This window comes from Hippopotamus amphibius, chromosome 11 (genome assembly GCF_030028045.1).
Source record: "Hippopotamus amphibius kiboko isolate mHipAmp2 chromosome 11, mHipAmp2.hap2, whole genome shotgun sequence".
Classification (NCBI taxonomy): domain Eukaryota; kingdom Metazoa; phylum Chordata; class Mammalia; order Artiodactyla; family Hippopotamidae; genus Hippopotamus; species Hippopotamus amphibius.
In genome coordinates, this window is record NC_080196.1 from 51,747,186 (window position 1) to 51,775,053 (window position 27,868).

General features: G+C 36.3%; 1 protein-coding gene across 2 annotated transcripts in view; it reads right to left on the reverse strand.

The window, feature by feature from the left end:
* Positions 1-27,868, reverse strand: part of ZCWPW2 (zinc finger CW-type and PWWP domain containing 2) — a 150,755-nt gene that overhangs the window by 10,480 nt on the left and 112,407 nt on the right. Inside the window, exons 5-6 of one of the 2 annotated variants that reach the window (XM_057698075.1) lie at positions 21,022-21,068; positions 542-600 (exon numbers count right to left, since the gene is read on the reverse strand). In XM_057698075.1, coding sequence (XP_057554058.1) covers positions 542-600; positions 21,022-21,068 — 106 coding nt within the window. The remainder of the gene's footprint in view (positions 1-541; positions 601-21,021; positions 21,069-27,868) is intronic. The other variant, XM_057698074.1, reaches the window with a different exon arrangement.

Genomic DNA, 27,868 nt, shown 5'->3' on the forward strand with positions numbered 1-27,868 from the left:
ACCCTCTACCTATCTGATGGGATTACTGTGAAGTTACAAGATTAGGAAGTGAAAGTCCTTTTCAAAAATTTAACTATTAATTTTCTGGAGAAGGACAAAGAAGAAGAGAAGGACTATCATATTAGGCCAGTCTTTGTCTCTAAATAGGACTGCTTTATACATAGCACTGATTACCATTCATTAAAAAAATAAACTGTATGGCTGGTTCAATGAAAACCACTAAAACTTGTCATCAGTGACTTATTATAAAGGCTTGTTTCCCGGTTGCATTATCTATTTTTAAACTAAAAACCTGCTTCTCATCTGGTTGCTCACATGATATTAGTCTTTGAAACTTATAGTTCAACATATTTGTACTAACATGAAACTTTCTCCATACTTCTAAGACTACTACTTATTATTTTATTAATTCTTTTAGAAAATGTAAAACATATTTCCCTAGAAAAACAAAATCAAGAATCGGGGGAAATGTCATACAAAAATAAACCCAACATATATATTTCAGTTTTATCATAATAGTTTTTAATTTAAAAAAGCATACCTTTTCCTTTTTCTAAATTTGGGCTTTTTCTTTTCAGTATTATTTTTGGAAACTTCCATCTGTAAAATAACAATAACAAAAAGATGAGTTAGTTCATCTTTTGGCATATGATGAGTGCAGCATAATAATGGATCCTATATGGTCTGTGTAAGTTAGCCCAGAAGAAAAACTCTGGTCCCCAGCCCTAAGCCACTTCATCAACACTGCAATTGCATCAACCTGCTTGACTTCCAGGAATGGTGGATTCCTCCAATATGAATGCTATTCCTATATCCACTCTCCCTTCCTCACCTTCACAAACACACAAAAATGCTAAGTAAAACAACTTTTAAATTTTAATACATAATATGATCTTTAAAGAAAGAAAAGAAATATTCAGATGCCAGAAACATGTGGAATGCAAAGTTATACAGGTGGGAACTGACATGGTGAAGACGCATAGGGAATTTGTACCAGGAAAGGGCCAAAAGGGCTTGGCACTGGGGTTTTAATATCTAAGCAAGGACAAGATGAAAGATGTGGAGGAACTGGAACCCTCATACACTGAGGTGGGAATGTGAAATGGTGGAGCCATTCTGGAGTACTGTTTGACAATTCCTCAATATGTTAAATGTAGAGTTACCCTATGATGCAGCAATTCCATTCCCAGGTATATGCCCAAGAGAAATGAAAACATTCGTCCATGTAAAAAATTATGTTTGGTCATAATTACAAAACTATGAATGTGCATAACAGCATTATTCATAACAGCCAAAAAGGCAGAAACAACCTAAATGTTCATCAATGGATAGATAATATGTGGCATAGTCATGTAATGAAATATTATTCAGCCTTTAAAAATAATGAAGTACTGACATACTACAACAGGGATGAATCTTGAAATCACTATGTTAAGTAGAAAATTTTTAAAAATTAGACACAAAAGGCCACATGTTGTATAATTTCATTCATTTGAAATGTCCAGAAAAGGCAAATCCATAAAGACAGAAGTAGATTAGTGATTGCCAGGGACCCGGAGGACGTAGAAATGGGTAGTGATTCCTAATGAATATCAAGTTTCCTTTTAGTGGTATGAAAAATTGTCCTGAAATTAGATAGTGGTATTGGTTGTACAACTGTGAATATACTAAGAAACACTGAATTTTACAATTTAAAAGACTAAGTTATATCTCAATGAAGGTAAAAAAATTTTTTAAATGCAGTGACATGGAAAAATTGAAAGTAAGGAGATACAATATATCAATTATTGTTAACCAAAGGAATACTGCTACAGTATTACTGTTAGAAAAAAGCAGATGTTAAGGCAAAAAATCATAATCAGAGACAAAAAGGATTATTACTTAATGCTAAAAGAAACAATCTACTCCCAAAATATAATAGTCCTGAACCCATATCTACCAAAATCTTAGCCTTAAAATATACTCAGAGAAACAGAATTACAAGTATAAACTGATGAATTTGCAGTTAAAAGGGGATATTTTATTTCTCATAAAAATTATATCCTAATAATCACTCAGGGGGAATTTGTATGAGACATTCATGGAATTCATATTATTATGATGCTAAGGAGTAACTCATCTTCTTTTTATGATCTTCAATCTCAGGTAATATTCAAATAGTTTTTCCAGGACTGTTATATATCTATATGGTAAAAAATGCATATAGAAATATTGTTGTCTAAATCATTGAACTACATCTCCAAAGACAATGTAACTATTATTTCTACCGTGTTACTAAGGATCAGCTTACATTACATGTATATTTGAGTATGAAGTGAAAGGGTGGCCACAAGTGGAAATGAAATTCAGGTAACAAACTGCTTTATAGTATTAATAGAAAGAAACACTGTTAGACGACCACCATAAATCATGGCAAGTTGTGCTGGTGATAATAAATTCCTTTTCTCCTTTGTTAAAGACTCCATAGCAGCCAAAATGAATTCGTCAGCATTGGCCAAAAGCCCTGTGCTTTCCTGCTCCAGCCTTTGACAAGGTATGATGGATGGAGAAGCGCACCACATCCAGAAGGAGAGGGTCTGGATCTGGATGCTGACTCTGGCACCTTAGGCAAGTCACTAACAACTCTAACATCCAGCAAGAGCTTGGCATAAAGCAGGCGCTTAATCAATATTTTCTGACTAAATGACCATTCTGCATTTCAGTGTCTTCTTTTGTTAAATAATGCTAAAAAAATAACTATCTCAAGGCATTTGAGGAAAGATTAATTAAATAACATGCCAGAAAGTATCCAACAGTGCTTGGTAATTAGTTGATGTTCAGTCACTGTTTCACTGCTATACTAGTCCACCAGGTCAGCGTCAGAACTCTACCCTTTTTCCTTAGACCATATGACAGAACCTGGCACTTTGATATGGCTGGACTTTGGTAGTATATTAGTTTCCCAAATCTGCCATAACAAATTACCACAAATTTGGTAGAGCATCAAAAAATTATTATCTGATAGTTCTGAAAGATAGATGTCTGTCTCATATAAGAACACTTGTCACTGGATTGAGGGCCCACATTATTCAGGATGAGCTCATCTCAAAATCTTTACCCAAAGGATTTGCAAAGATCCTTGTTCCAAAAAAGGTCACATTCTGAGGTTCCTAGAGGATGTATCTTTTGGAGCCTACTATCCAATCCAGTATAAGCAGATACTAAAGATTACTTTAATCTACACCATCTCCTCCTTCTCTTCCTGTGTTGCACAGCTGATTCTCCTGTGTTGTCCTGTCCAATGCTATTCAGAACAAGAGCCATGACATGACAGAATGAGCAACACCTGAGAGCTTGTTAGAAATGCAAATACTCATGCCCACCCCATGCCTACCAAATCAGAAACTCTGGGGGTGGGGTCCAGAATATGTACTTAAATAAGCTCTTCGGGTGACTTTAAAGTTTTCTAGGCACTGATCTAGCCCACAACCATCCATACAAATATATCGCTATGTGTCACTGATTTTAAAGAAAACAAAGCAAGTAATAATTTTCTTGTTGGATTAAAAACAAAGAGGTATATGTATAGAAATCATAGGCCATTTACTGAAAAAAAACATACATATAATGATAATTACCATTGCAGACTAGAATGGCAATTGATAGAATTGCCTTTAATTGCAAAGGACAGAAAATCTATAAGAAGTGTGTTTACATCAGATTAATATAATCTGCATAAACTAACCTGACATTGCCCATTTCCTTAAGTCACTATTGATCTAAATTAAAAATTTTTTTTTTTTTTTCTTTTTTCTGGCTGCATGGCATGCAGGATCTTACTACCCTGACCAGGGATCAAACCTGCATCCCCTGCAGTAGAAGCACTGAGTCTTAACCACTTGACCACCAGGGAAGTACCAAAATTAAAAATCTTTTTAAGCAAGAAGAACAAGTTTGTTAACTGTGTTAAATCTGAGAGTATAAAATTTTGATCAGCATTTTATGCTCATAGAAGACATAAATATGTTTTGTAACCTTTTAAGAATAATTGTCAATCAATAATCACTAAAGAGTTGTCTACTTTGACAGAAGAGTGAAATCTGTACCCTGAGTAATGTACATAAACTCCTTGTCAAAAGTATACGGAATCTAAAAATGGTACTGATGAACTCAGTGACAAGAACAAGGAAGCGATACAGAGAATGGACTGGAGAACTTGAGGTTTGGGGGGGGTGGGGGGTGAAGGAGAAGCTGAGACGAAGCAAGAGAGTAGCACAGACATATATATACTACCACCTGTAAAACAGTCAGTGGGAAGTTGTTGTATAACAAAGGGAGTCCAACTCAAGGATGGAAGATGCCTTAGAGGACTGGGGCGGGGAGGGTGGGGGGGACTCGAGGCGTGGGGGAGTCAAGGAAGGGAGGGAATACAGGGATATGTGTATAAAAACAGTTGATTGAACTTGGTGTACCCCCAAAAAAATAATTAAAAAAAAAAAGTCATCATATAGAAGAAAAAGCCAATATTCTTATTCCTCTTTGGTATCTGCTGGGAAATATATGCTTGGACTAGGATTAAAACTGGTTTCACGCAATATTGTAAATGATGGTTATTACTTAATCTGAGTATCTGGAGAGTACAAATAATAAAGTTAAGTCTTTGGGCCCAGAAAATACTTGCTTTTAACACCTCTTTCAAAAGGAGGGAAGGCTGAAAAGATCATTTTCTAGCCCTATTTTAAACATGATCTCAGCATATCATCTACAAATCCAGTGTTTCTTACGTGGACGTCTGCCAATGACCAATGCTTCAGTCTGGTCAATCTTCAGCAGAAGGGTATTCCTGTGAGATTTGCACAATATCAGAGACTAGTCCCTGGAAATATGACTTGTAAACATCTAGCTGTCCCTTGCACTCTCTTCAGCCATGTGTAAGTTCACACTAAAGCACTGTGGATTTCTCTGCTTTGAGGCGCTTACCAGAGAAAACACTGGAGTATGTGTTCAAGCAGTGAGCTGGGACACAGAATAATATTTTCACCTAAAATAGAAGTTGACCGCTAGACCACCTTAAATAGAAGGCATGAAAAGGCCTTCTATTAACACCTCCCAATCCTGGCTGAGGACAAAAGTAACAGGACACCTCAAGGAACTATATGATTATGTACCTTACTGATAAATTTTAAAGTCTTGCACTTGATTTTTTTTTTAACAGTCTTTGACCATCTAGCTATACCAATGATAGAACATAGAAATTCAGGAAGTTTAATTTTTAAAAAATAGCACAGATTGCACTCATATCATATAGAGCTTCAGAATACTAACGATTAATAGGAAAAGGGTGTCCAAGAGAAATGAGTCCAATGGAAATCAGAAGAAAGCAGAACTTCTCTCAGTTGTTTATCTGATTGAATGAAACCGGTAAGTTAGATTATTCGAGGGAGGGAGGGAATACGGGGATATGTGTATAAACACAGATGATTGAACTTGGTGTACCTCAAAAAAAATAAATAAATAAATAAATAAAATGAAAAAGAAAAAAAAAATGAGCGGAAGACGTAGACATTTCTCCAAAGAAGACATACAGATGACCAACGAACACATGAAAAGATGCTCAACATCACTAAGTATTAGAGAAATGCAAAACAAAACTACAATGAGGTATCACTTTACACAGGTCAGAATGGACAGCATCAGAAAATCTACAAACAATAAATGCTGGAGAGGGTGTGGAGAAAAGCGAACGCTCTTGTACTGTTGGTGGGAATGTAAATTGATACAGCCACTATGGAGAACAGTATGAAGGTTCCTTAAAAACCTAAAAATATAACTATGACATGACCCAGCAATCCCACTCCTGCTCATATACCCTGAGGAAAAGATAAATGAAAAATATACATGCACCCCAATGTTCATTGCAGCACTGATTGCAATAGTCAGGTCATGGCAGCAACCTAAATGTCCATCAACATAAAGAAGATGTGGTACATATATACAATGGAATGTTAGCCACAAAAAGGAATGAAATTGTGCAACTTGCAAAGACACGGATGGACCTAGAGACTGTCATACAGAGTGAAGTAAATCAGAAAGAGAAAAATATCATATAACATCACTTATATGTGGAATCTAGAAAAATGATACAGATGAACTTATTTGCAAAGCAGAAATAGAAACACAGACATAGAAAACAAGCTTATGGACACCAGGAGGGTGAAGGGGGGGGCGGGCAGGATGAATGGGGAGATTTGGATTGACATATATACACTAATATGTATAACATAGATAACTAATGAGAACCTACTGTTTAGCACAGGGAACTCTACTCAGTGCCCTGTGGTGACCTAAATGGGAAGGAAATCCAAAAAAGACAGGATATATGTATACGTATAGTTGATTCACTTTGCTGTGCAGCAGAAGGTAACACAGCACTGTAAAGCAACTATACTCCAATAAAAATTAATAAAAAATATTGTGGAGATATGACCAAATGAAAGTTTTAAAAGGTGTGGTTAGTTCATTATAGCTTGAACTTTAAAATATCTATTCTTGGTCTCCATTAAAGTTTGTGTGTGTGTATGTACTGGGTAGCTATTAATACTTATCTTTCAAGAAAATAGTCAAATGAGATCATTTCTGTGAGTATAATTTAAACTGTGAATTGCTGTAAGAGGGGTTATTACCATCATTAATATGTTTTAATTATTATTATGGTGTATTATTTCCAATGTTATTATAACCATTATTATTAAAGGCGAGTTGCTATACCATCAAAATGAATAAATAAATAAATAAAAAATAAAAAATAAATAAAAAGTAGCACAGATTTGCACTCATATCATATAGAGCTTCAGAATACTAACAATTAATAGGAAAAGGGTGTCCAGGAGGAATGAGTCCAATGGAAATCAGAAGAAAGCAGAACTTCTATCAGTTGTTTATTTGATTGAATGAAGCTGGTAAGTTAGATTATTTGACCTGCAACTGGACACTGTCTAAAAATCCAAGTCTGTTAAAAACAATTCCTAATTGAGTATAGTTTTTCCTAAGTCACTGGATATTTTATTAAGAGGAATGTTGGGAAAAGATGTTTTCTCAGGAAGATTTTCTAGAATCTACATATTTCAATTAAATTCTAAAAAGCTGATGTGCAGAGAATGTTCAATGATTAGAGTACTCATATGACACTTTGTTTTTTCTAGACTAAAGCACAAATGTTGAGGACTTCCCTGGTGGCACAGTGGTAAAGAATCTGCCTGCCAATGTAGGGACACGGGTTTGAGCCCTGGTCTGGGAAGATCCTATATGCTGCGAAGCAACTAAGCCCGTGGGCCACAACTATTGAGCCTGCTCTTTAGAGCCTGTGAGCCACAACTACTGAGCCTGTGCTCTAGAGCCCGCAAGCCACAACTACTGAGCCCATGTGCCACAACTACTGAAGCCCACACAGCTAGAGGCTAGACTCAGCAACAAGAGAAGCCACTGCAATAAGAAGCCTGCACACCCAGTCAAGAGTAGCCCCTGCTCGCCCAAACTAGAGAAAGCCCGTGCACAGCAGTGAAGACCCAATGCAGCCAAAAATAATAATAATAAATAAATAATAAATACTTTTAAAAAAAGAATGAATGCTGAGACCTTCATTCTCTGTTTTACCATTTTTCTCTCCAACAACTTGAGTAGTAAGGATAATTGGCCTCATTCTTTAACCCACAATCACTGTCAAATGTTCTGAACATTTATCCTCAGCATCATGCAAAAGGAGATGATCTCTCTCCTACACAGGAATAGACAGACTCTGCACTATAACACAATTTTTTAAAAAAGACTATTCTTTAACATATTCTATCTGGATCCAAGTCTTTACATCAGCTCTCTGAGGATTTCAGAGACTGAAACGAAAGACATTCTTGCACCTAGATTCATGGAAGGATATGGAAGATACACCTCCCTTTGTGTGTTCCCAGTATGTGGGGGAGTACAGATTTAAGATGTGTACCTAATATACATATTTCATAACAGAGCAAATTATTTTGGAAGCAAAGTGAGGGTATTAATACATAAACAAAAAGAAAATTATCACCCCAAAGTCATTACAATTTTAAAGAATTTAAAAGTAATAATTTATAGGTCTTCAAAGAAAAGAAATAGGCTCGTGTTGGCTAATATAAATAAAAATTTTGAAGACTCTGGGCAGAAGCCAAATGTTTATAAGTATAAAAATTATATATTAATTCTAATAAGTTATATGTAAATACTACTAATTTTCACTGGCATATTTTTTCCCATGATAACAATTTCCCTTTGCAACTAGGAAAATAGTAGTTATTTCTCATTTTTAATATCTAGTGCAATAGCTACAATCCATAAAACAAACTCATCATTCAAATTCCCTTATATATTATATCAATAACCACTTTCTATGGGTTAGTAATATTAACTTTGATTTTAATGGAATGGGATGAGGAAGATGATGGTGAATGAGAAATATCCCAAACTTTAGAAGAAACCTAGAATCATTGTGTGTGTAGCTTCATGTTGGAGATGTAATTTATGTGTCTCTGGATGAGAGAAAGGACTATACTTGTAATGAATATAATCAACAAAACTAAAGAAAGCTGCATAAGACAATCTTTAGTCCCAAATAAGAAAGGACAACACCTGCTCTTCATGTGATTAGTAGGACTCAAGTTGAAGAGGTTTTTGTTTGTTAACAAAAGAGCAATCACATTTTGTAGAATTCTTTTTATTGCCTTCTGGCTCAAAGTTAAAATACAGAATAGAAAACGTGAAGAATTATGGTTGAAAAGTTTTGAATTTCTGGAATCTGTGACACTGGATTTTAAGTATTACTAAACTTGAATTCCAAGTGAATTAATACCATGAGTGAATTTTCAAATAGTTATTACATGTAGAGAAATGAAAATTAATACAATCTTCTATTATTATAAATGGTGACTTTTTAAAAATGATACTTTTTGTTTTTTAATAATTAAGATGAAAACAATTCTTAAAAGTTGAGAGGATATTACTGATAAAGATGAATTTCTGTTTACAAAGTACCAGATCTGCATAACTAAACTTTGAATTTTCTCAGATAAAACAGTACACTGGGACAAATCATGGAGTTAGGATGCCCCTGCCACTTTCACCTCCCAAAGCACCCCTCGGACCTGCAACCCCAGAAATGGCAACAAGAGGTGCCCAGCAGCCCTGTAGATGGAAAACCTGCCCTTTGTAAGGTGGCTACTGGACAACCTGCAAGATTGGAGACTAGCATGGCCCCTATACTAGGATGCTGTCGTTTCACCTCCAGGGAAGAAAAACAAAGGGGTTTTCACCTCTGTTATACTCATCCAGATGCCCACTTCCCCTCTATTCCCAGCTCCCCCTACTCCCACCACCCATTTTAAGAAAACTACAAGGAGATCATTTTGACTGAAGTCAGACCCAAAAACTGAAAGTCAAGTCAAAAAGGATTAAGCAAATATACAAGTCCCAAAATAGACTTTTCTATTTAAGAAACAAATATAAGAGAAGAAAGATGGTGGTGAAGTAGAAAGACGTGGAATGCATCCCTCTCCACAGATGTATCAGGAATACATCAAAAGATGCAATAATTCCCACAGAGAACCAGCTGAACACCAGCAGAAGACCTTGGACACCAGAAAGGACTTCAAAGATCCCAACATAACTGGCTAGGAGAGAGGGGGAGAAAAATAAGGAGAAAGAGGAGGAGAAGAAAGGAAAGGAATGGGTCCCACACCCTGGGGTGGGGGAATCTGAAACAGAGGGGAGATTGCCGAATTCGGGGAAACGTCCCTTACCTGATGGGGAAACCCCTTCTCCAATGGGGAATTTCCCTGGGTCAGAAGGGAGGTATTTGGGACTGTTCAAAGAGGGTGAAGTGGCTGATCTGTGGCAGACAGGAAAGAGTGAGAAACACACAGAGGGTCCACACCATGGCTCAGCATGTCCGGACTGATATGTGGGTTCACAGCTGAACAGGGGGTCTGGGAGCTGGGATGTGGGAACCAGAGAACTGGTTCAGGGTAAGTAACATTGCTGGCAGTGGGGAGATGGACTGAGAGGACAGGAGGAAGAAATCCACAGCAGAGAATGCCTACCACGGAAAGCTGAGCAACGGTGGTGGTGGCTGAATACTGCTGACTCACAAGGAGCGGGGAGGAGCCACGGGTGTAGCCTCTCTCTTGGCACCTGCCACGGACAAAGGAAGGACCCGTGTGGGCCTGGCTAATGCCCTCAGGGATAACAAAGGCCCCAAGGTGGGGCTGGCCTAAAGTGCCTGCAGCTGAGAGCCAAAAGATTGCAGAGTGGCCCAGCTCTGGAGATATTCTGTTTACACCTGAGCCACCAGTGTCCCTCTGCAACAGGCACTGCCCGAGCTGCCTGAGTCACTGTTACCCAGGCAGGGCACCACGGCAGAGTCATAGGCAGGGGGTAGGAGCTGCGGTTGTAGTCGCTTTCTTGGCCTGAGTCACTGGCGTCCCTGTACAACAGGCACTGCCATAGCTGCCCGAGCTGCCGTGACCCAGGCAGGGTGCCACTGCTCACTCACTTGTAGGGGAAGGAGCCATTATTGTATTCTCTCTCTCTCCCCACACACCAGCACTTACAAATGAACAATAAAGGAAGCTCTGCTGGTCACAGAGTAATACAAAAAGCCCAAGGCTGGTAGAAGGACACTTACAGCTGAGACCCCAAGGAAACAGAAATATTATTAATTCTATTGATCTGGTCCATTCTGGGGTCAGTTCTAGCTTTTTATTTTTAAATTAATTACAATCTTAGTCCTAATGGATCTACACATTCTATAACATATTTTTTTCTTCTATTTTTATTTTTAGCCTTTTTATTTATTTCTATTTCTAGCTAAGTTCTTTGTAGTGCTGACTGTATCTCTCCTGCCTTCTTTTCTTCTCTATCTTTTATAAATTTCTATTTTTTTCTTTTTCTTTTCATATTTCCAGTCACACTATGGTCTTCTGTTGCCCTGTCTTCTATCATTTTTTAGTTTATTTTATCTTAATATACTTATAATCAATATTATTGCTCGGCTCGGTCTCCTTGCTTTATTCTCCAGATGACACTGCTTTGGTTCTTATTATTTTATTAGGTTTGGTCTTTATCTTAGTTCTGATTATAATTATCTGATGTTGTTTTGGGAATTTTCAGTCTGTCTGGTTTTACTCTTGCTTTTTATTATATTTGACCCTAGCTTTCAAAACTTCCCTGGTTATGTGTTTGTGTGCGTGTGGTTTTCTTTTTTTTTTTTTTTGGTTTTGAATTTCTGTTGGATTTCTCTTTGATTGTCTTATTGCATACTGGGGTTCTTCTGTCAGGTCTTTCTAGTGCCTTATGTTCTATCGGATTCAGTATTCATGTGTCCTGTACATGTATGGGTTTCCTTGATTTAGTATTTGTTTGACTCAACACTCTGCCATTAGTCTGGGTCTTGGACAGTCTTTAAACCCCTTTTTTGGCAGGACAAGCAACCTCTGAAGTCTGAACTACTCCATCAGAAGTCAAGTATGAGGCTCTAGGGAGGGAGCACTGAATCCAGGATGCTAGACTACTAGGGAGTCCTCAAACACAGGGAAGATTAACTGCAGAGAACTCTCATGGAGCCCTGTATCAGAGTCTAAGACCTGGCTTCATCCAACTGTCTGCAACTGCCAGTGCTGGACACCTCACACCAAACTAAAAACAAGATGGGAACACAAACCCACCCATCAGCACACAGACTACCTAAAGCCATAGTAACCTCACAGATACCCTAAAACACACCACCTGACATGGCCCTGCTCATCAGAGAGAAAAGACACAGAGCCACACACTGGAAAGCAGACACCAGACACCCCTTACCAGGAAGCCTACTCAAGACACTGGACAAACCCCACCACAGGGGCAGAGGGCAGAAACAAGAACAATTACTACTAGGCAGCATAGGGAAAGGAGAGAGCAAATCCTATAAATTAGACAAAATGAGAAAACAAAGAAATACCATGCAGGCAAGTGATCAGGAAAAAAACCCACAAGACCAAATAAATGAAGAGGAAATAGGAAAATTGCCTGAAAAAGAATTCAGAGTAATGACAGTAAAGATGATCCAAAATCTTGACAACAAAATAGAGAAAATAAAGAAACAGTTAATAAGGAGTCAGAAGAACTAAAGAGCAAACAAACAGTAATGGACAACAAAATAACTGAAATTAAAAATACTCTAGATGGTATAAACATCAGAATAACTGAGGCAGAAGAACGAGTAAGTGAGTTGGAAGATAGAATGGGGGAAATAACTGCCACAGAGCAGGAAAAAGAAAAAAGAATAAAAAGAATGAAAGACAGCCTCAGAGACCTCGGTGATAACATTAAGCGTACCAACATTCGAATCATGGGCATCCCAGAAGAAGAAGAAAAAAAGAAAGGGTCTGAGAAAATATTTGAAGAGGTTATAGGGGAAAATTTCCCCAACATGGGAAAGGAAATAATTAACTAAGTCCAAGAAGCACAGAGTCCCATACAGAATAAACCCAAGGAGAAATACACCAAGGCACATATTAATCAAACTAATGACAATTAAACACAAAGAAAAAATATTAACAGCAGCAAGAGAAAAGCAACAAATAACATATAAGGGAAAACCCATAAGGATAACAGCTGACCTCTCTACAGAAACTTAGCAGGCCAGAAGGGAATGGCAGGATATACTGAAAGTCCTGAAAGAGAAAAACCTACAGCCAAGAATACCCTACCCAGCAAGAATCTCATTCAGATTCGACAGAGAATTAAAAAGCTTTCCAGACAAGCAAAAGTTAAGAGAATTCAGCACCACCAAACCAGCCTTACAGCAGTTGCTAAAAGAACTTCTCTAAGTAGGAAAGACAAGAAAAGGAAAACACCTACAAATACAAACCCAAGACAATTAAGAAAATGGTAATCAGAACACACATGTCAATAATCACCTTAAATGTAAAAGGATTAAATGCTCCAACCAAAAGACACAGACTGGCTGAATGGATACAAAAACAAGACCCTTCTATATGCTGCCTACAAGAAATCCACTTCAGACCAAGGGACACATATAGACTGAAAGTGAGGGGACGGAAAAAGATATTCCATGCAAATGGAAATGAAAAGAAAGCTGGAGTAGCAATACTCATATCAGACAAATTACACTTTAAAGACTATTACAAGAGACAAGGAAGGACACTACATAATGATCAAGGGAATAATCCAAGAAGAACATATAACAATTATAAATATCTATGCACCCAACATAGGAGCACCTCAATACATAAGGCAAATGCTAACAGCCATAAAAGGGGACATTGACAGTAACACAATAATAGTAGGAGACTTTAACACCCCATTTATATCAATGGACAGATCATCCAAACAGAAAATAAATAAGGACACACAAGCTTTAAATGACACATTAGACCATCTCGACTTAATTGATACTTATAGGACATTCCATCCAAAAATGTCAGAATACACTTTCTTCTCAAGTGAACAAGGAATATTCTCCAGGATAGATCACATCTTGGGTCACAAATGAAGCCTTGGTAAGTTCAGGAAAATTGAAATCATATCAAGCATATTCTCTGACCACAATGACATGAGACTAGATATCAATTACAGGAAAAAAACTGCAAAAAATTCAAACACATGGAGGCTAAACAATACACTACTAAGCAACAAAGAAATCACTGAAGAAATCAAAGAGGAAATCAAAAAATATCTAGAAACAAATGACAATGAAAACACAAAAACCCAAAACCTATGGGATGCAGCAAAAGCTGTTCTAAGAGGGAAGTTTATAGCAATACAGTCCTACCTCAAGAAACAAAAAATATATCGAATAAGCAAACTAACCTTACATGTAAAATCATTAGGGAAAAAATAACAAAGAAACCACAAGGTGAGCAGAAGGAAATAAATCATAAAGATCAGAGCAGAAATAAATGAAAAAGAAAGGAAGGAAACAACAGCAAAGATCAATAAAACTAAAAGCAGTTTCTTTGAGAAGATAAACAAAATTAGTAAACCATTAGCCAGACTTGTCAGGAAAAAAAGGGAAAAGACACAAATCAACAGAATTAGAAATGAAAAAGAAGTAACAACTGATATTGCAGGAATACAAAATATTATGAGAGACTACTACAAACAACTATATGCCAATAAATTGGATAACCTAGAAGAAATGGATAAATTCTTAGAAAAATACAATTTTCCAAGACTGAACCAGGAATACAAAATATGAAGAGACCAATAACAAGTACGGAAATTGAGACTGTGATTAAAAATCTCCCAACAAATAAAAGCCCAGGGCCAGATGGATTCACAGGCAAATTCTATCAAACATTTAGAGAAGAAGGGCTAACACCTATCCTTCTCAAACTCTTCCAAAATATACCAGATGGAGGAACACTCCCAAACTCATTCTACGAGGCCATCATCACCCAGATACCAAAACCAGGCAAAGATGTCACAAAAAAAAGAAAATTACAGGCCAATGTCACTGATGAATATAGATGCAAAAATCCTCAACAAAATATTAGCTAACAGAATCCAACAGCACATTAAAAAAAATCATACACCATGATCAAGTGGGGTTTATCCCTGGGATGCAAGGATTCTTCAATATATGCAAATCAATCAATGTGATACATCATATGAACAAATTGAAGGATAAAAACCATATGATCATTTCAATAGATGCAGAAAAAGCTTTGGACAAAATTCAACATCCATTTATGATAAAAGCTCTCCAGAAAATTGGCATAGAAGGAAATTACCTCAACATAATAAAAGCCATATATGACAAACCAAAAGCCAACACTGTTCTAAATGGGGAAAAACTGAAAGCATTCCCTCTAAGAACAGGAGCAAGACAAGGGTGTCCACTCTCACCATTATTATTCCACATAGTTTTGGAAGTGTTAGCCACAGCAATCAGAGAAGAAAAAGAAATAAAAGGAATCCAAATTGGAAAAGAAGAAGTAAAATTGTCACTCTTTGCAGATGACATGATATTATACATAGAAAACCCTTAAGATTCTACCAGAAAACTGCTAACACTAATTGATGAATTTAGTAAAGTAGCAGGATATAAAATTAATGTGCAGAAATCTCTTGCATTCCTACACACTAACAACGAAAGAGCAGAAAGAGATATTAAGGAAACTCTCCCATTTACCATTGCAACAAAAAGGATAAAATACCTAGGAATAAACCTGCCTAAGGAGGCAAAAGACCTGTATGCAGAAAAGTATAAGACACTGATGAAAGAATTCAAAGACGATACAAACAGATGGAGAGACATACCATGTTCTTGGATTGGAAGAATCAATATTGTGAAAATGACTATCCTACCCAAAGCAATTTACAGATTCAATGCAATCCCTGTTAAATTACCAATGGCATTTTTCAGAGAACTAGAACAAGAAATCTTACTATTTGTATAGAAATGCAAAAGACTCCGAATAGCCAAAGCAATCTTGAGAAGGAAAGACAGAGTTGGTGGAATTAGGCTTCCTGACTTCAAACTGTACTACAAGGCCATAGTGATCAAGACAGTATGGTACTGGCACAAAAACAGGAAGGAAGATCAATGGAACAGAATAGAGAACCCAGAGGTAAACCCACGCACATATGGGCACCTTATCTATGACAAAGGAGAAAAGAATATACAATGGAAATAAGACAGCCTCTTCAATAAGTGGTGCTGGGAAAATTGGACAGTAACATGTAAAAGAATGCAATTAGAACACATCCTAACACCATACACAGAAATAAACTCAAAATGGATTAAAGACCTACATGTAAGGCCAGACACTATAAAACTCCTAGAGGAAAACATAGGCAGAACCCTCTATGACATCCATCAAAGCAACATCCTTTTTGACCCACCTCCTAGAATCAGGGAAATAAAATCAAGAATAAACGAATGGGACCTCATGAAACTTAAAAGCTTTTGCACAGCAAAAGAAACCATAAACAAGACTAAAAGGCAACCCTCAGAATGGGAAAAAATAATTGCCTATGAAACAACGGACAAAGGATTAACCTCCAAAATATACAAGCAGCTCATGCAGCTTAACACCAAGAAAGCAAATAATCCAATCCACAAATGGGTGCAAGACCTAAATAGACAGTTCTCCAAAAAAGAACTACAGATGGCCAACAAACACATGAAAAGATGCTCAACATCACTAATCATTAGAGAAATGCAAGTCAAAGCCACAAGGAGGTATCACCTCACACTGATCAGAATGGCCATCATCACAAAATCTAGAAACAATAAATGTTGGAGAGGGTGTAGAGAAAAGGGAACTCTCCTGTACTGTTGGTGGGAATGTAAGTTGGTACAGCCATTATGGAAAACAGTTTGGAGGTTCCTTAAAAAACTAAAAATAGAACTACCATGATCCAGTAATCCCACTACTGGGCATATACCCAGAGAAAACCATAATCCAAAAAGAAACATGTACCATAATGCTTATTGCAGCACTATTTACAATAGCCAGGACATGGAAGCAACCTAAATGCCCATCAACACATGAATGGATAAAGAAGATATGGCACATATATACAATGGAATATTACTCATTTATAAAAAGGAATGAAATGGAGCTACATGTAATGAGGTGGATAGACCTAGAGTGTGTCATACAGAGTGAAGTAAGCCAGAAAGAGCAAAACAAATACTGTAAGCTAACTCATATATACGGAATCTAAGAAAAAATGGTACTGATGAACCCAGTGACAGGACAAGAATAAGGATGCAGATGCGGAGAATGGACTGGAGGACATGGGGTTTGGGTGGGGGTGAAGGGAAAGCTGGGACGAAGTAAGAGAGTAGCATAGACATATTTACAGTACCAATTGTAAAACAGAGAGCTAGTGGGATGTTGCTGTATAACAAATGGAGATCAACTCAATGATGGGTGATGCCTTAGAGGGAGGATGGGAGGGAGTCTTGGGAGGGGAGGGGATATGGTGATATGTGTATAAATACAGCTGTTTCACTTTGGTTTACCTCAAAAGCTGGTATAAGAGTATAAAGCAATTATATTCCAATAAAGCGCTTAAAACAAACAAAGAAATATAATCATCCACACCAGAAAAGAGGTAAGCTAAATCAAGGGGTCTTTGCTTGTTCTCATAAATGGTATATAAAAGGTTTGGGAAATCAACGATTAATCCATTTTGTCTAATTTTAATACTTTCCTATGAATAGTTATCCTACAGAATTCCTACAGATTTTAATGTAAGATAAAAGAGGTAAAGCTTGCAACCTAATTAGGCAGGTTTAGTTTTCAAGTTACTAAAGAATACCTAGCTAAAAATCAACCCCTTGGAAGGCTGTTTCATAACACTGTGTTAGAGTGGAACAGAATTTGAGAAAAGGGAAACTGAGATTAGTATAAAAAGAACTTTCTATGTGAAGGTTTCCACTGATGATTTAAATTGATAAATAGACAATTTTTATATTAATATATATTTGTTTATATTTTTGAAAAGGCAACTCACACCAAAAGAATACATTTATATCTTAAAATTTTGCTTAGGAAAATTTAGGGTTAATGAAAATGTTCTCTATTTTTATCTGGAATGACAGTTACATGGGTGTATACACTTAAGAAAAACTCATCAATCTCTACCCTTAAGATCTGTGCATTTCCCTGTATTTAAATTTTACCTCAATAAAAAAATTAAATCACTAAAAAAGTAAATCAAATGAAAGAAAATTATAGTAACTAACAACATAGAAAATAGCAAAATAATGATGGAATACCTGAATGATTCAAGTTTTAGGAACACTGGCCTATGGAAAGGTGAAAGAAAGTAAAATACAAAAGGAAATTAAATGAGTTTTTAAACCTAACTGTGACTCTTCCCAAGGGGTTCCTCTGCTTACTGTTCTTCCCTGAGATATCTCTCTGCCTGGGGCTAGAAGCCAGCAGTAGAGATCTATACTAATATATATCTTTGTGGAAAGATGCATATAAAGCTAAGTGAATCAAGTGAGTTGTAGTACATGAATGCTATATTAATAAGCAAGCTTATTAATTAGCACAAATATCCAGACATCTAGTCATAAAATGTAAGCCACTTCTGCATCTGGACTAATGAAACATTCCTGCTTATTTTGAAGAATTTTTGCAATAATTTGGGGGAAAATATTTTTTCATCAGAAAATATAATAGCTGAATTCCTCATACATAAATGTATAAATCAAGAGAGTGGTCATTAATTTTGTCTTTCAAGGTGGTATAACTTACACTTTCAGCATTAATAAAAATAAAGTGTCAGAAAAAAAGACACCCATACATACATACTTTCTATATATAAGCTAAACAAATTAGAAAACAAAATGAAAAAGAGATCCTTTTCCAATTAGTAACAAATACACGGGACAGCCTTAGTTGTAAATACGTAAAAATCTACATTGAAAAAACCAAAGAAAAAGTGGAAAAGAGACGTTTCTACATGTGTGCATTCAGTTTATAAACATGTAATTTCTCTCCTATTTAGTACATAGATTTTCTACAATACCAATCATCACCTCAACAGAACTTTTCTAGGGAGACTTAACTAAATATTTCTAAAGTTCATTTGTGTGCTGTTAAAACTATTTAAATTGTGCCTAGGGCTTCCTAGGTGGCGCAGTGGTTAAGAATCTGCCTGCCAGTGCAGAGGTCACGGGTTCGATCCCAGCTCCAGGAAGATCCCACATGCTGCGGAGCAACTAAGCCTGTGTGCCAAAAAAAATAAATAAATAAATAAATAAATTGTGCCTTTATTGAGGTTTCCATGGGAATGGCAAGGTAGGGTAGGGTAAACAGTTTAGGAGTGGCTACTTTGAAAATTCTGGAAGGCTTTGGTCTAGAGGGGTGGTCTCCATTGGCTGGAACCTGGCCCTGGGATAATTTAGGGCAGGGGCAATGTTGGCTTGGTATTTAATTTGCTAAGAAGGCAGTTGGGGGATGTGGGTTTGGAATTGGTTGGTGCATATGAAATATGTACCCTGTGCCAACTAGAAGAACTGGCTAACCTTGGGAGGGGCAGTCCCTCCCCAGACAGAATGGGTTTTTAAAATGTAAAATCATCATAATATACATACATATATACAATCTGAAAAAGTAAAAGGCAAGGACTATGAAAACAATTTTTGAAAAAGTAGAGTAATGAAGGATCACCAATCCACACATTAGGGAAAATAGAAACAATATTTACAGCAATTTAGAATTTGTTTTAAGACTAGATATATGAATAGATATAGAAACAGACATTTTGACATGTTAAATGCTGTATGTTATATTATGAAGAAGGTATACTATATATTATAAAGAAGATAACAAAAGAAAAACAGTAAAGAAGGGAAAGATTATTTATTAGTCAATAAACGGTATTGGGATAACTGGTTTTAGTGTAGGAGAGGGAAAATATCTTTTTCCTCTATTCTTCTAAGTTCTTGATTGGGGCCCCTGTAACAAAAGACAGAGTTTAAAAAAAGAAAAACATACAAATTTATCTAATATAAATTTTATGTGACAGGGAAGCCTTCATAAGGAAATGAAGATCACAAGAAGCACTTCAACCTATAAGTCAATCAATAAAACTAAAAAAAGCCCATTGAAGAAATGGGCAAGGAAATGCATAGGTAGTTTTCAGAAGAAATATGTACAATAAATATATTTAAAAATGCTCAACCTTGCTAAAGTAAGAGAATAAATAACAGCAGATTGAAATAACAACGGCATATTTTTCTCAAGTATTGGCACATATGTAAAACCTGGTGATATTTAAAGCTGGCAAGGGAGTGGAAAAAGCATTGGTAGTGGTAGACACAAGGAGAGAAACTACTATTTAAGAATATTGTCACTTTTTTTTTTATTTTATTTTTTTTCACCACCTCTGCAAATCAAAATGTTTTTATTTCTTTAACTTTATAACTAAAACTTCCATCTGGATATAGGCAAGACTGTCACACATATTGATGTCATTAACAAATTAATTATGCAAACAAGTCCTCCTCAAATACTAACTTAAGGAGACTGCCCAGGCTCATCCTATCCCAATCACAGTTTTGACAGTAAGTAGAGTTAAACATCTCTTCTCACACAATGTACAGAATGACATGTTAAATTTTAAAAATTTTTTTAAAATGCTATTTACTTAAAAAATTTTTCATTAAGAAGATTCGTACATGGGATTTCCTTGGTGGTGCAGTGGTTAAGAATCTGCCTGCCAGTGCAGGAGACATGGGTTCGATCCCTGGTCTGGAAAGATCCTACATGCCGTGGAGCAACTAAGCCTGTGTGCCACAACTACTGAGCCTGTGCTCTAGAGCCCGCAAGCCACAGCTACTGAGCCCATGTGCCACAACCACTGAAGCCCACACACCTAGAGGCCAGACTCAACAACAAGAGAAGCCACTGCAATAAGAAGCCTGCACACCCAGTAAAGAGTAGCCCCTGCTTGCCACAACTAGAGAAAGCCCATGTGCAGCAATGAAGACCCAATACAGCCCCCCAAAAAGATTAATTAATTAATTAAATGTTTAAAAAAGAAAAAAAAAAACAGTACTCTGAGAAGCCAGATGCTGCCCCAAATCCTAAAAAAAAAGAAAGAAAAAGATTCATACAAATGCCTGATGTTGTTCTTAACTTTAAGGTAAAGTCCATATTAAGTTGAAAATTTTAATTATCTTAATTTTTACATATTATAATAACATGAATATATAAATATTTTAGTCTATGAGAGTATATACAAATAAAAGCAATTGTTTATTTGTTAACAAAGTTTTCTATTATTCTAATATCTGATAATTATATAACACTGATATAAGTAACCATTAAATATTAAATTCCTAGTATTAACCTAACTTTTAGAAGAAAAATTTGATTATATGTCACTTTGATTTAAAATATTAATTTAATTTTCTTTTAAAAACAGTATTAATCAGATTGATATTGAAGTCTGTATATTTGATTTAATAAAACAGGATCTTACCCTTTTCTTGGTCACCACAGCAGCTTTGCCATCTGCTTTGGATTTGCCTGTAAGATAATAAAGTATGGCTGCTTCAGAAAAGTGAACTACACTCCTGTTCAAATAAATGCAACGTTATACAGAACCTTCTACTTTCTCATACCGTGATATGTGTTTTCAGTGGTTCTTTTGATCAAAATGCTAACAAACTCAGCTCTCAGAGTTGAGCAAAACAAAGTAATCCAAAAGTAATAACATCAGGGATTTGTATACTTATTTGATAAATGTCCTTCCTTAAATCTGATTGACTGGTTGGATGTCCTCCACCAAGCATCTAGTGCATCTCATTTATAGGCTCTGGTCAGCTTATGTGCTCTGGATTATGTAAGATCTGGAATTAAACCCCAACTACTTCTATGTACACATCTACTGCGTTGATGAAAAAGTTTGGAAAAACCCAAACTTTTTGGCTCACCCAATACTACCAGCTAGACATGGAATAAAGACTTAATAGAGACAATATATTATTTAATCCTCGTGATAGTTTTAAAAGGAGAGTACTCCATCCATATTTCTCAGCCTGAGGTCATGCAGTGGAGGCAGATCCATCTGACCACATGTCCCTAAGCTTTATGTCTCCTGCCTCCATTTGGGGCCCTTGAGCTGCCAACAGTGCCTCAGAGAAAGACTCGGCAAGAGTGAAGGGTAATCAAACTGAGAACAGCTGATCTTTCAACAACATGGTGGTTAAGAGTGCCAACCGGATATAATTTCTGATTCCCCTAAAACTTAATGACTAATAGCCTTCTGTTGACTGGAAGCCTTAGCGATAACATAAACAGTTGATTAACACAAATTTTTATGTTATATGTTTTATATATTGTATTCTTACAATAAAGTAAGCCAGAGAAAAGAAAATTTTATTAAGCAACTCATAAGAGAGAAAGCATTTACAGTACTGTACTGTATATAGCAATGCTGTAAGTTTATGTTATCTGTTTACAAGATGAATCATCTGTCTGTCAGTTCCTACAGCAATATTGTCTTCAATGACACAAAACACTGTAGATGTCATATGTATTACTAACACTAGACTTTTTCACTTTTTCACATCACTTTTCAAAAGTGAAAAGATAATATGAAAAAGAAATTCATGTTTAACAAAGAAACAGCAACATGACTGCTTTATGGTTGCCTATTGTAATTGATAAGATTGTTTCACGGTAGCCTTGCCTATACACTAATGAATGAATCATTATCACATTTTAATGGCATAGAGTAGTACAGTTATATTCATAAGACAGGATGGGAAACACTGCTACACTTTGTTAAAAACCCCTTACTTGTGATGATAGGCTGATATGCAGTTTCTCCAATTATGAGAGAGAGAGAGAGACATATTGTATGGTAATATAATTCTTCGAAAGCAAAGATATAAGACAGTAAGAAAACTAACATATTATTACCTTTATGTTAGATATCACTCACCTTAATGCCTATGTAAGGCTAGGCTATCCACTTCAATACAAGTCTTGCACATGATGTTCTACATGATGAATACTTGGGCACTGATGATGATGAAGACACAAAAAGTCTCACACAGTACTTGCCATACAGGTATTAGATGTTCACATGCAGATACAATATACAACAGATAAGTTTATTAACTGTATGCCATGATGATTATTTACTATTCATTGAGTAGAAGTGGATCATCATAAAGGTCTTCATCCTTGTCATCTTCATGCTGACTGAACTGAGGAGAAGGAGGAGGAGGAGAGGTTGGATTTGCTGTCTCAGGGGTGGCAGAGGAGGACAAGGCGGAGAAGGTGGAAAGGGAGACAGGAAAGGCACGCACACTTGGTGTAGCTTTATAGAAATACATCTTGTTTCTGTCTGACTTTTTTGTTTTTTTATTTCTCCAAAAATGTTTCTATGTGGTACCATCCCTTCTTCCACTGTTTGCTTTAGTTTCATAGAAGGGTCCCTGTTTTGCTTTAGTTTCAGTGCCCATATAATAGAAGAGCTCATGTTGTAAACAGTTAAAACTTGTCTTGAATAATCGGAAACCTTCTGCCAGATTGTCTGATGTCAATTAGTTTTCTGGCACTGCTTCTTCTACATCTTCACCCTCATCATATAGCCCTGGTTCAGAAGCACTCATCTGATAATTCCTCTGGTGTGGTGTCTCTTAGCTCTTGAATTTCTCCAATATCCCTATCTTGAAAGTCTTCACCCCCCAACTTTGCCTTATCTGCAGTCTCTTTCATGATTTCCTTGATTGGCTCCATCATAAATCCTGTGAAGTCATGCACAACATCTGGTCACCGTTTTCTCAAGCAGGGATTTATTGTTTCAGGCTTGATGGTTTTCATGGCTTTTTCTATAACAACAATGGCATCCTCAATGGTGTAATCCTTCTAGACTTTCACGATGTTCTCTCTATCAGGGTTCTCTTCCATACCGTTGACAATCCTTTCCATGGAGCACGTTAAAGGTCCTTATGACTCCCTGAATTAGAGACATTGTGTCTGGGGGGCAAGTAGACCACTTTGATGCCTTCAGTGCTGAACTCATGGGGTTCTGGGTGGCCAGGGGCATTGTCTAAAATCAGAGGAACTTAAAAAGGCAGTCCCTTCATGGCAAGGTACTTCCTGACTTCAGGGATGAAGCACTGATGAAACCAATTCAGAAAAAGGCTTCTTGTCATCCAGACCTTCTTCTTGTAGTACAACCAAAAGACTGGCAGCTGCTATTTATCTTTTCCCTTCAAGGATCATGGGTTTGCAGCTTTATGGATAAGGGCAGTCTTGATCATAAACCAGACTGCATTTGCACAAAATCTACAGTTAGCCTATCCCTTCCTGCTTTAAATCCTGATATTTGCTTCTCTTCTTTACTAACAAATATCCTTTGTGGCATTTTTTTTCCATAATAGGGTACTTTCATCTGCATTAAAAATCCATTCAGGCAGACATTCTTTGTCCTCAGCAACTTTCTTAATGGTGTCTGGGAACTTGTCTCCTGCCTCTTGGTCAGCAGAAGCTACTTCTGTTACCCTGACATTCCTTAAGCCAAACCTCTTTCTGAAATTCTCAAACTATCCTTTGCAGGCATTAAATTCTCCAACTTTAGATCTTTCACATTCCTTTTGCTTTAAGTTGTCAAATAATGACCTCACTTTTTCCTGAATCATATTAGAGTCTAAGGTATGTGTTTCTGATAGCAAACCTGCACCCACATTAAGGCTACATTTTCAATGCAAGACAAAAAGGTATTGCACAAAAAGTGCAACGTTTTCACACATGCTGGTGTGGCCGCAGTGATGGCTTCACAAATTTCCTTTTCTTTTTCTTTTTTCTTTTTTAAACAATGGTTGGATTCATCCATCTTGAAATGCAGTCTTCAGCTGCAGACCTCAATCTATGGTACATATCAAGCAATTCAATTTTTTCTTGTAATGTCATGACATTTATTGGGAGCACTTCCAACATCATGAGTGGCACTTCGTGGGTCCCATGGTGTTGTTCAGGCTTTATGGTATTGCACTAAACATTATGGAAGATATTGGGCTGGCCAAAAAGTTCGTTCAGTTAATGAATACATTGTTCAATAAAATTCTTGGTGAAAATGAAGAACGTGTCTTTTATTTTTACTTAAAACCGAACGATCTTTTTGGCCAACCCAATACGTGAGATTCACAAGAGATCACCTTCTACTGTTAAACGCAGCTTAGTGAAAAGACGAAGTGCTCATGCAGAGGTGACTGGTGTCACAGCGTTTTAAGCAGATGTGTACTACATTTGCACTCACTGCGACGGCAGCAGGAGATGGCTGGGAAAGTATTACCGTAGCACAGTGTGTACCACAGTTATCTTTACGCAGTCATGGTTTAATACCGCATCTTTGTATTTGTTTACATTTCTCTCAGCTATGAATGGTTTCACGTACAATCTGTTTGCATACATTTTGATAAATTTTAACTTTTTATAATAGATTTGTATGTATTTCATGTAGACTAGTATCTACATATATTTTAATCATTCATGATATACCTTTTCCTTTATTTTTTTGATATTTCTAGGCGATGCTGTTCATTTGTGAATTTTTTCAAACTGTCACAAAACTCCCTAAAATTTTACATATATTTATTAAGTGAATTCATTAGAAATCTGTGTATAAGTGCAATTCTAACTCATGCTGTTCAAAGGTGTACTGTACAGAAAATTATTTCAAGATATCATTTTGATATGTGCAAAAGTATACACGTGTTAATTAGTAAAAATCACTGGCACAACTGTTGGATTTTTTAAAAATGTTCAATCTGGAATTCCAAAATTGAATAATTATATGTAAATATTTATTCATAGATATGTTTTAGAAACCTTAATATTGTGGCAGTGAAAAATGTAAAGAGCTATAGACATTAATTGTAAAGTTTTAGGGTTACAGATTACATTAAAGAAAAATGCATAGAAATTTAATTTATCAATATAGCATTATAATTCAAAATGAACATGTAAAACAAACAAAATGGATAAATACCCATGAATATAAAAGAAAACAAATGCTTGCTATCTAAAAGCAAATTTTGCAGTAAAAAAATTATTTTCATAAAACATAGGAATCTAGAGGAGCAGGTTATTATATTTATACCTACAACTGGCTGGCCACGTGTAAACCTCCCTTTTTCCTATGCTCAGTTGTGTGCTTGAAATAATCCCTTCTTCTGGAGTATACGATTTCCCTACTGATGAATGTGTAAGACCATCTACCATCACAAATGATTCTTTGACTAGGAAATATACCCACCTGTTTTGCAAATAAATCCATTGTCATTTTGGGTTGCAGAACTTTCTTCCTTGTATTGATATCATGATTATTTCTATATATGTCTAAGCCCTCTGCAAGGCTAAGATGTGCCTCAAGGCAGGGACCACTTTTCACATGTACAGGTGCTCTTTTTTTTTTATACTTAATAAATGTACATGTATTTTATTCAAAATATTATATGGATCTGAACTATACATTGTACCTGAACAAATTAATATAATTTATTAATTGAAATAAATAGAATATTTAGATGGCACAAGTTACTATACTAGGCAATGTAAAATATAAACCACTCTATGTTCTCAGACCTTCAGTTTCTTTCTTTTTTTCTATTTATTTATTTATTTATTCATTCATTCATTCATTTACTGGCCGTTTTGGGTCTTCATTGCTGCCTGAGGGCTTTCTCTAGTTGCGGCAAGTGGGGGCTACTCTTCATTGTGGAGTATGGGCTCTAGGCACATGGGCTTCAGCAGTTGTGGCTTGTGGGCTCTAGAGCACAGGCTCAGTAGTTGTGGTTCACAGGCGTAGTTGCTCCGCAATATGTGGGATCTTCCTGGCCCAGGGATCGAATCTGCGTCCCCAGCATTGGCAGGTGGATTCTTAACCATTGCACCACCAGGGAAGTCCAGACCTTTAGTTTCTTTACTGATAAACGAGGAGTAATATATTGGCATTTTGTGAGATTTAAATAATACAATTCACATAAATAAAGCTCCTAAAACAATGTATGGTAGATTTTAGATAATCAAAAATGTTCTATTCCATTTTAGCTAATTGGCGTGTGTGTGTGTGTGTGTGTGTGTGTGTGTGTGTGTGTGTGTTTGTGCATGTGTTAGAGAGAGAGAGCGATCTTTTTTTTTTTAAGTTCTTTATTGAATATAATTGCTTTACACTCTTGTACCAGCTTTTGAGGTATACCAAAGTGAATCAGTATTTATACATATATCCCCATATCCCCTCCCTCCCATAACTCCCTCCCACCCTCCCTGTCCTGGCCCTCTAAGGCATCACCCATCGTTGAGTTGATCTCCCTTTGTTATACAGCAAGTTCCCACTAGCTATCTATTTTACAGTTGGTAGTGTATATATGTCTATGCTACGAGAGAGAGCGATCTTAACCCTTGTAATACTAGGAAAAATATTTTTCACTATTGTCTCATCTTTTTAAGTGATTGCATCATTCTTCCATTTAAATAATTATTTGTCTTTCAAATGTAGTTGGGAATAATTGATGAATAATGATAAAAGAGCAAAATATTTCAAGAGAGAGGAAAAAAATAAGATTATTGAAATTCCATAATGCATTTTAGATTTGTAAAAGGGCCCAGTGAAACCTGATAGTAGTTACAAGACAGAATAAGTTTTGTTGTATCTAAATTTTTTTCTCCCTGTTCTTCTGAAGACATCTGATAACAATAAAAATCACAATGAAATATCAATCTGTACAGATAGCTAAAACTACACAAAAAGAAACATAAAAACTAAAATTGGATCCAAAGGACCCTGATCATATATTGAGAGTTAATGATAACAGAACAGAAATTTATGTCTCTCCTCAAAACGTAAGTCATTCTAATGTAAAATTTCCAGTAGGGAGATGAATTGAGAACAGAAATATCCAAACTGTTGTTCAAGGAAGTTTTTATGCTCAAAAGTTACAGAATCGTCTCCCAATGCAACAGAACCACTCTAATTTCAAATGCCAAAGGGAAATTCTCATGTAAAACTTAAAAACATAACAATCACTAGCAATTTCTCTGATAGTAACAGTAGGTCCGTGCTCAACTTCAGCACACTAACTACTTTCTAAGAGCTGAATTTTCCCTAGTGTGAAAGGTTTAATTTCCTCCCTTCAGAAATCTCTGCATGTAAGGACCCTCACACACAGAGTGAAAAGCAGGTACAGGAAATGTAGATTTGGATAATTAATAGGGCCTTTACTCCTCTTCTGAGCTATATCCACATCGTATTTTTAAAGTATAAAAGAGGAGCTGCAGGTGGAAAATGAAAATGTTCCAAATGAGTAGAGGCA